This window comes from Elephas maximus, chromosome 22 (genome assembly GCF_024166365.1).
Source record: "Elephas maximus indicus isolate mEleMax1 chromosome 22, mEleMax1 primary haplotype, whole genome shotgun sequence".
NCBI lineage: Eukaryota > Metazoa > Chordata > Mammalia > Proboscidea > Elephantidae > Elephas > Elephas maximus.
In genome coordinates, this window is record NC_064840.1 from 68,780,607 (window position 1) to 68,791,065 (window position 10,459).

General features: G+C 47.9%; 1 protein-coding gene across 1 annotated transcript in view; it reads right to left on the reverse strand.

Annotated features, from left to right (window-relative positions):
* Positions 1 to 1,038, reverse strand: part of LOC126065487 (spidroin-2-like) — a 68,587-nt gene extending 67,549 nt beyond the window's left edge. Inside the window, exon 1 of the mRNA XM_049865509.1 lies at positions 320 to 1,038. Within this exon, the coding sequence (XP_049721466.1) occupies positions 320 to 1,038 (719 nt within the window). The remainder of the gene's footprint in view (positions 1 to 319) is intronic.
* Between the last annotated feature and the right edge of the window lie 9,421 nt (positions 1,039 to 10,459).

The window sequence follows — 10,459 nt, forward strand, 5'->3', positions numbered from 1 at the left end:
GCACAATCCATTCTACTTGATGAACCAAATCCTAAAGGATTAAAAAGTTTCAGGCGGCCCCAACCACAGACCAAACTTGGGTTATCACCAACAGGGAAACCCTAGGAAACTGGAGAAGGCGCTGCCTGTGGAATCCGCGAAACCTGCGTCTCTGAGGATCGCTTGGAGCCTGCGACCCCAAAACTAACTCCTCCGACGCCCGCGCCCGCCGCAGCCGTCCAGCCCGCGGTGCCCGCCGCGCCCCGCGAGTGCGCCCGCCGCGCCCGGCTCGCACCCTCCCCGCCCGGCCGCAGCGCGCCCCCAGGGGCGAGGAACTTACCGCACCGCTTGCACAGCACCCGGCTGACCTCCTTCTTCAGGTTGCGGCCGGTCTCGAGAGGAGGGAAAGATGCTCGGAAGGCGGCCGGCGCGCGGCTGCTGCTGTTGGCCTCGGGCTCCATGAAGAAGATGTACCTGCTGTCCTCCTTGAGCCTCCCGCAGGAGGGGAAGGCGGGGTGGCCCCAGGCCCCCAGGCGCACGGTGAGCAGCGAGTCCTTCTTCAAGCCCCCGGCTTTCACCGCCCACACCTGGTGCACCTTCACCAGATAGGGCGCCTCTTCCCCCGGGTCGCCGGCACTGGGCCCCAGCGCTGTGGGCCAGGAGGGCACGGTCCCGTTGGCGCCGGGCAGCGGGTCCTCGGCGGGCGGCCCCAGCACCCTCGGGCCGGCGGCTGGCGGCCGGCGCTCGCCGCCCCACGCCCCAGGCTCGCCCGCCGCCGCCGCCTTCCTTTCGAGTGCCCCCTGCTGCCGCCGCGGCGGGTGCACCTTGCCCTCGATCACCACGGCGGCGCGCTGAGCCAGCTCCTGCACCGAGCCCACGCTGGGCGGGGACGAGTAGCACACCGAGGCCCCCGCGGGTGCCGCCTCGGCGCCGGCGGCCGCCCCCGGCGCCAGGGCCGCGGTCCACAGGAGCAGCAGCGGCAGCAGCGGCGGCGGCGGCGAGCGCGCGGCGGGCCCGGGGCGCGGGGCCCTCCCGGAGCGGCGCGGGGCGCGTCGCCATCTCATGGTGCGAGGTGCGTGCGGGCTCGGGCTGCCTGTTCGGACCCTGCCGGCTGCCTCGCGCTGCTCCCTTCTGCTCTCCCCCCTACCCTCCTCCTTTATTTATTTATTGGGGGGAGGAGGGTGGGCCGGAGTAGGAGAGTTGTTTATGGGAGGAGGAGGAGGAGGAGGAGGGAGGGAGGAGGTGGGTGGAACCACGGAAAAGCCGAGAGGTATAAGGGGGGAAAATTAAAGCAAAATAGGAAAAAAGAAAGAAAAAGCTGCTGCCAGCGCCTCGGTTGCTGAGAGTGACAGGCTCTCCCGGCGCCGCCGCCGCGCCCGAGCGCTGCTGTCGGGGCTGCTGTCACCGGAGGAGGACGTGGAGGTGGCGGAGCTGCTCAGCGGGTAGCAGTCCTTTGTGTGAAGTGATGCTGCGGCGGCTGCTGGGGCTGCGAGCGAGCGGCTGGGCGAGAGTGCGAGGGAGAGAGCCCTGGAGGCGGAGTTGCGTGCCTGGAAATCGCTGGGTGGCCGCGGCGGCGGCGGCGGCGGCAGCGCCCTGCGCCTCTCCAGCCTGTTTACCTGGGCTGCGAACTCGCCCCGCGCGGCCTCTCCCCATCCTGGCTTCGGAGCCGGGCCCGCGAGTTTGTCCTCCTCGGTCTTCCCTTCCCTGCGCGCCTCCTCCCTCTCTGCCGCCCCGATTGCTGCAATGGGAGGACGGGCGGCAAACAGGCTGCAGTCCGAGTGGGCTGCGGAGATTTCCTGGGAAGGGAGAGGTGACGCTTCAGTAATCGGGAACCTGTTCGTGCGCGCAGGATGCCCACACGCAGGTGGGTGGCAGGCTGAGAAGGCAGGAGTGGGACACAGGAGATGCGGGTCCTCGTTGCAAAAAAAGTTTTGGGTGAACTGGTTACTTGAGAGTCAGAGAGAAGCAACATGTTCACAGGAGCCAGCAGCAATTAAAACAACAACTTTATAATACTCTCCCTGTCCAAACGCGCACACACGCAGCGTGCACTTCAGGTATGACGCCTCTCGCTCCGTTTTTGTATAATCAGTCTTGATCACCCTTCCTTTTCTTCTACTGAAATTCCTGGTTCACCATGATTTGTAACATGGGTACTACTGCTGATACGGAGCCTTGGTGGCACAGTGGTTAAGAGCTCGGCTGCCTACAAAAGGTCAGCAGTTCGAATCCACCAGCCAGCCGCTTCTTGGAAACCCTATGGAGCAGTTCTACTCTGTCCTATAGGGTCGCTATGAGTCAGAATCGACTTGATGGCAATGGCTTTGGCTTTTTTTTTTTTTTTTTTAGTGTTAAGGCTGATAGGAGCATAATTTGAATAAAATCGTTGCTCAATAAGGCCACTGTGTATAAAGTTTATGGTACTTAACTAATCAGTTTCCAAAAATAAAAAAGAGGCCTGTGAGAGCTGGATCAAAGGATCCCAGGCAGGAGGAGCTGTAGGTTAATTAGGTTTCATTTGAATTCCTCCCCCACCGCCTGCCCAAACTTAAGGAACAACTTCTAAAGAAAAAAAAAAAATCTTCAAGGGATGTTCTTTTTTAGCAAGTACCATTCAACAGAAACAACATATTTTAAAATTTAAAGGTAAATATTTCCTCTTAGGCTCTTTTGATGGTGAAAAATGTTTAATGACCAAATAAAATGGAGCAAAAGTTGTCCACTGTGCAGTAAACCCACGATGTAAAAATTTAAGATTAAAGGCACTCGAGTTTCATTCACAGCTTTTATTCTGGGATCCTACAGGTTGCTTCTAGCAGTTTGTTTAAAAGAAAGTAGGTCACATTAGTTTTTTTAATATAAATAATAAAAATAGATTATAAGCCACAAAAATCTTGTTCTTACTTGGCAGAATGTAGTTGGCTGGAAAATGATATCTCACTCTCTCAGAACCAGCTTGAGGTAGTGGGGTCTGATGCTCACAAAGTGTCTCAACACATGAAGGGCCCTATTCCTTGTAGCCTGAGGGAGTGCTTCCAGAGAATACCATGGTACAGCGGCACGGCAGTGCAGGTCGGCCTCCAGTACGTGTTCTTTGGAACCCTGGTGCCCCTAGCGATTTGTCGCAAGTGGTTCAGGCATCCAATCCTATTCCTTTCATTTTTCTTGACCTGACCTCACACATTTCTGTCTCTTGATCTTTTGGGGGATACAACTCTAGCCTAGAATAATTTTTTCCTTCCTCTCCACCTTTTTGGACCTTGTATTATTGTATCTATTGCTGTATGATAAACTACTCCAAAATTTATTGACCTAAAACCCAAACCAAAACCAAACCCACTGCTGTCAAGTCAATTCCGACTCATAGCAACCCCACAGGACAGAGCAGAGCTGCCCAATAGAGTTTCCAAGGAGCACCTGGCAGATTCAAACTGCCAACCTCTTGGATAGCAGCCGTAGCACTTAACCACTAGGCCACCAGGGTTTCCTGGCCTAAAACAGTAACCATTAATTTAGCCCATGATTCTGCAGGTTTTGAATTTGGACTGGGTTCAGCTCAGGGGTTCTTCTGGGCCTGTCTAGTCTCACCTTTAGCTGAGAGAGCTCATCTTTCTTCAGGTGGCCTCATACCCTCCAGTAGGCTTTGCCTGGCCTTGTTCATGGCAGATGGACACGTTCCAAGAGAGAGGCCAGAAACACACAAGGCTCAGAATGCCACAACATCTCTGCAACTATTACCAGACCAGCTCAGATTCCAGGAGTAGAAGAGTAGACTTCACCTCTCGATGTGAGGAACTGAAGAGTTCCATGGCCAAGGGGAGGTGAAAAATAATAAGGGAGGTGAATAATTATAGCCATTTCTGCAAACAGTCAACCGCAGATCTTAAGCATCCTTTGAGGTCCATCTGCCCCATGAAGCCTCTTTTCTTAAACACTAACGACTGAGAGTTGAGTACTCCCTACACTGCACTTTGTTTGCAATTTATATCCTACCTCTTCACTTTTGATGTTATTCCTTTTATTGAGTATCAAATGTTTTAGGAATTCAGTCCCATCTTTCAGACTAGATGCTAAACTTGTTATAAAGCAGGGACCATATTTGCAGTTTTCTCCTATTACAGCCAGATTTGGGGCACGTACTGAGTTCTCAATAAATGTTGCCCGCTCAATCATGGACTGATGGGGTCATGTGTTCACCACACACTACCCCAACACTGTCACAGAGGAATGGAGTTCCAGGCCATAAAAACCACAATAAAACTTCAATGCACTGGCTTACAGAGTTCATTAAATGTATAAATACCCCGTGTTAATACTTGACAAAGTATTTTATCTATTATCAAACAATCTCTAAAAAAGTATTTTTAAAAAAGCCTTTATTCTACTCCTGTATTTTTTCCCACTCTTCTCCCAGCTAAGTGCTGTTCAAAGGTCATTCTTGTGGATACTTTCTGTCCTAAGTTTGGCGTTCTTACAACACTTCAGTTCTAAGGCCTGGTTGCGTACATATTTCACCTTAGTTCTTGTATGGGAGCCCTCGTTTACCAGAGTGCCCAGACATTGGAGGGGTGTGATCTTTGTTTTCCCTTATGAATGAGGAGGATATGATGTTTCTAATATGGTTAACCTGTGCTTTAGAAAAGGTATGAATAATTTCAGTTCTGGAAAAATGCTGTTCAGAAAAGGGACAAATTTAATTTGTCCACAATGTTGTTTTAAAAAGACAAAAAGAAATAGACTCATTCTTGTAAGCATTCTTAAAACCAGCAGTTCTCAGACTTTAGTTTTCATCAGAAAGCAGAGTGCTGGCCTCAGCCCCAGGATTTCTGGTTCAGCAGGTTAGGGGTGAGGACAGATAGTTTGCATTTCTAACAGGTTCCGAGGTGACATTGAGCTGCTGGTCAGGAGATGGCCCTTTGAGAACCACTGACATAAACTTTGGATATAGGAACTTCTTTTTTCTTTTAATTTTACTGTGTTTTAGGTGAAAGTTTACAGCGCGAATTAGTTTTTCATTCAAACATTTACACACGATCTGTTTGGTGACATAGGTTATGATCCCCACACTGTGTCAGCACTCTCCCCCTTTCCATCTCCACCCGGGGTTCTCCGTTTCCCTTCGTCCAGTTTTCCTGCCCCTTTCTGCCTTCTCCTCCTTGCTTTTGGGCAGGTATTGTTGCCCATTTGGTCTCATACTTGATTGAACTAAGAAGCATGTTCCTCACGTGTGTTATTGTTTTATAAACCTGTCTAGTCTTTGGCTAAAAGGTGGACTTTGGGAGTGGATTCAGTTTTGAGTTAGCAGGGTGTCTGGAGGCTATAGTCTTGGGGGTTCCTCCAGTCTCTGTCAGACCAGTAAGTCTGGTCTTTTTTTGTGAATTTGAATTTTGTTCTACATTTTTCTCCTGCTCTGTCTGGGACCCTCTGTTGTGAATCCTGTCAGAGCAATTGGTGGTGGTAGCTGGGTATCATCTAGCTCTTCTGGGCTCGGGCAGATTTATTAACTTTTGATTTTCACAGTATAATAATGCTGTATAACATACTTAGGCATTGTATTCAAATATTCAGTGTCCCCTCTACCTCGAAAACCCACTTTTATATTTTCCCCATCCAAATTTTGAAAAGAAAACACACATGACCTCTTCAGTTGCCAGGGGCTGACGCTATTCGCTGCACTTAGTCTGAGAAGTTAAGGAGGCATGAATGACCACCTGCTGACAGCAAAGGTTGAGTGCTTCTTTAAGAACTTAGCTTGTCTAGGTGGTCAGACTTGGAGCCAAAAGGAAAACTAGGGGTCAGAGCAGTTGTCATCTTCTTCCCTGGGAATATTGTATCTGCTCAAACTGGGAAAGAACAGGCAGATAAAATTATTCAGGTAATCATGAAATACTGTTTTGACTAGTTTAGAAGGTGTGAAGAGGAGCACCACAATGGGTTCTGTGGTGCAGTGGCAACGTGAAAAGGTTTTCCCATCTTTATACCTGATTAAATGCCTCTAAATAGTGGCTACTGAAGGGGCGACAGGGAATCCACAAAGGCCCTGCGATCTCTTTACCCTCACTGACCAGTAGTATGCAGGAGTGCAAACCTCCAGCCATAAATCATGAACCAACTACACTGCTCGTCCTGGAGTACTAAATTTACAGTCTCCACAAGAAGCCTCACTTACTTAGCACCCTGTCTTAGAGCAGACATGGGGTCCTGGACAATTTAGAAACAGTGAATTAATAACAAGCTGGGCTTGACAGAAGAGCCAACCAAATGAACTGTGCATATGGACCCACAGAGACCACTCAGGAGAAGCAATGTGACAAAACATCTCTTTCTGCTCAAGAGTAGATGGAAGGTTCAGGAGACTTCATGAAAGACCAGCTGCATCTAACACAATTGGCATAACATAGTTTATAAAGAAAATGCTCCATTTTCTATTTTGGTGAGTAGTGTCTAGGGTCTTAAAAGCCTGTGAGTAGCCATCTAAGATACTCCACTGGTCTCACCCCTTTGGAAACAAGGAAGAATGAAAAAAACTATACAAGGGAAAGATTAATCCTAAAGACTAATGGACCACATCTACCACAGCCTCCACCAGACTGAGTCCAGCACAACTAGATCGCGCCCAGCTACCACCACCAACTGCTCTGATAGGGATCACAATAGAGGATCCTGGACAAAGCTGGAGAAGAATGTAGAACAACATTCTAACGCACAAAAAAAGACCAGACTTGCTGGCCTGACAGAGACTGGAGAAACCCCAAGAGTATGGTCCCCAGATACCCTTTTAGCTCAGTAATGAAGTCACTCCTGAGGCTCACCCTTCAGCCAAAGATTAGACAGGCCCATAAAACAAAAAGAGACTAAAGAGGCACAACAGCCCGGGGGTAAGGACTAGAAGGCAGGAGGGGACAGAAACCTGGTAAAGGGACCCAAGGTCGAGAAGGGAGACCGTTGCCATGTCATGAGGTTGATAACCAATGTCATAAAACAATATGTATACTGTTTAATGAGAAGCTAGTTTGTTCCGTAAACCTTCATCTAAAACACAATTTAAAAAAAAAAAAAGAAAGAAAGAAAAAGACCAGCTGCAATATGAGTCTTCAAGAGCTGTGCCTGCCTAGCCCCTGTGCAGTTGAGTCACAGACACTGGAGCCCCAGTCACCTCCACCATCCATCTATTCATCCATCGGTTCAATTATAAAATAAGAGGTTAAGCCAGGGCTGTATCCCTGAACAGTGCCCTAATGGCACGGTGGTTAAGTGTTTGGCTGCTAACCAAGAGGTCAGCAGTTCAAATCCACCCGCTGCTCCTTGGAAACTCTACGGGGCAGTTCTATCCTGTCCTACAGTGTCGCTATAAGTCGGAATCAACCTGATGGCAACGGGTTTGTTTTTTTGTTTGCCTGTTGTTTTCACTATCTGTAAGGTTGACTGTTTGAAGCCACTCAGCAGTGCTGCAGGAAAAAGGCCTGGCACTGTACCTCTGTAAGATCACAGCCACTGAAAACCCTGCACATCTCAAACACACAGGGTCCCTGCGACAGTTAAGATGCTCAGCTGCTAACCAAAATGTTTGGAGGTTTGTGTCTGCCCATAGGCACCTCAGAAGAAAGCCCTAGAGATCTACTCAGGAAGATCAGCCACTGAAAACCCTGTGGAGCTCAGTTCTATTCTGACATACACTAGGTCACCTGAGTGGGAGCTGATTCCATGACAACTGGGTTTTTCTGGGTTTTGTAGCATAAAGAGGAAATAAGAGCGATGAAAAACTCCTGCCCTCAAGGAGCTCAGAACCTTGTACCACTAGTTTGTACACTTGGTATGGAATGAAATCCTGTAGATCTCAGATATATTCAGCCCGGCTGGGACGGAGGAAGGAGAATGAAATCAGGAGGTTTATTCTAATTGCTTTTTTTTTGTGACCCAAGACATGCTGGAGCTTTGTGGCAAGTACTGAAGACCAGGAAGTCTCATTTAGGTCCACCTCCTTACCTCACCTAAGCAGCAGCTCTTTCTAGCCAACCAAGAGACGAACGTTCACGGGACATTTTATCCGGCAATATGTAAAGTTTAGGGATGTAATTGCCTGGGATTCTCTCCCAGTTCTGCTGTCTACCAGCCCTGCGAACTTAGGAAAAGATGCATTTTCTGACCCTGTTTCATTATTTATTAAATGAGCACTACCGGTACTGGTTGCTGTTGTGGTCAACTCATGGTGGTCCCACTGTGTCCAAAGCGTTTTCGGTGGCTGAGTTTTGGGGAGTAAATCACCCGGCCTTTCTTCTGAGGTGCCTCTGGTGGACTTCAACTTAAAGCCTTTTGGTTAGCAGCTCAGCGTGTTAACCATTTGCACCATCCAGGGACTTCATTAAATGTGCATAGTCCCTGCTTTATTTCATAGGACTCTTGCAAGGATTCAGATAGCTGAATGTACATGAAAATGCTTTAGGAACTCCAGTGTTATGCAGAAGACAAAGTGGATAAATGATCTCTTGCCCTCAAGAATCTTCCAACCCTGTAATGGAGACAGCACATTTTGTAAATTGCCATAAGGGTGATCATATAATGTCTGCTTAAATGCCTTTATTTCTATAAACTGACTGCTTCCTGGGAACTCTCATTCCACTATTAGACATCCCTGACAATTTGAAAGGGCTTTTCTATAAAAGGCTGACAGATACTTATTTAAAAACCTAGTCATAACACTCAAACGGTGATTCTTCTCTACTGTGCTCCATCGTTGTATGGCTGTTTGTTTAGGCCGAGCCAGCTGCGATTACTGCTCTGGGGCCGGCACTGCAATCTCTCCTGTCATGCATCTATATGCCTGAGTTAATGATGTTTTCTGGGGGCTGGGGGTGTTTGTTATCATTGTTGCTTGTGTGTGTGTGTGTGTGTGTCTATTCTCTGAAGGAGAAGGCAGGGACATGAGAAGAAACAGAGGAAGGAGGGGATGGAAGAGGGAGAACAGAATGGGATGTGTGCCCCAGGCCAGCTCAGGGCAAGGGCTTGTCTGTACAGGAAGAGAGACCTCAAGTCAATGTCCAAGTGGCCATTTTGCTGAGGAACCTCGTGAAATTTAAGGCTTACACCATTAATGTTGCTTTAAGATTCACGTGAAAGGGTAAAAAGAAGAAACGTGAGGAACAAGACCTCATTCCACGTCTGGGAAGAAGAAGCACTAAAGATGTGTCCTAGAGGGACTAAGAGGCAACAGCACAGCCGGGGGAACGTTACTGTGCTTGTCAGAGGAGTGGGGGAGCTGTGTCCTCGTGGTAGCATCCCTAAGGAAAGAAGACAGAAGAGGAGGATGGGACTGAGTTGTCACACATGTGAGAACTGTGGGAGCCACCCTGGTGGGAATTCTGAGTCATACTGTGACACGCTTTGAAAGAGCTGATGGAGAAAGGTGAACGTCAAGCTAAGACCCTGCAGTTATACCCACGTAAACTAATGAGCTAAAAAAATATCCATGTCAAGGTTAATATGACCTACTTGGTACCCTCCTTGAGGACACGGAGATGATGAAGATCATTGTTATTATTAACATTATTATAAACTAACACATAACAGAGTACTGTGAGGTAGACAAGGTACATTATTATCATTTTGCAGATACCAAAGCCAGTGACTAAAATCAAATACTAATTTTAATCACTTTCCCCTGAGTGTTCTCTGACCACAAGTTTCCTTCTTCGCCTCACTAGTCGCGAGGTACTATCAATAGATACCATGTAAATATCAAATAGAAGCATGCTACCTAAGATACGAAATACATTACACAGTGAGTTACACGTTTCCCCTCCAAAAAATTGTCTTGGAAAAAAAAAAATCTCGTAGAGTGAGTGATATTTAGGACTAATGAATATGCACGATTTTACTTGCTTCTAGGAACGCTTTGGTGTAGCTTATTGGTATTTACAAATATGCCAAATTTGAAAAAAAAGGGGGGGGAGGGGAGTGTTTGATGGTTAAGCTTGTTTTGAGTTCTGTCTTTCTCACTGGTAAAGTAAGTAGCATTTTTTGCTTTCTTTCCAATTATTCCAAAAGTATTGCCGAGATAGTCTTAAAATTTTCTAAGGAGTTTACCAAAGAAACCTGTTGCTGTTGAGTCGATTCTGACTCATAGCAACCCTACAGGACAGAGGAGAACTGCCCCATAGGGTTAAAATCCTTACAAAAGACCAGTAAACAACATGACGATAAATGGCAAAGAAAATGAAATTGTCAAAGATTTTATTCTTCTTGGATCAACAATCAATGCCCGTGGAAGCATCAGTCAAAAAATCAAATGATGTATTGCACTGGGCAAAGCTGCTGCAAGAGACCTCTTTAAACCCATTGCTGTCAAGTCAATTCCGATTCACAGAGACCCTTTAAGACAGAGAAGAACTGCCCCATAGGGTTTCCAAGGAGAGACTGGTGGATTCGAACTGCCGACCTTTTGGTAGCAGCCCCTAACTCTTACCCACTGCACCACGAGGGC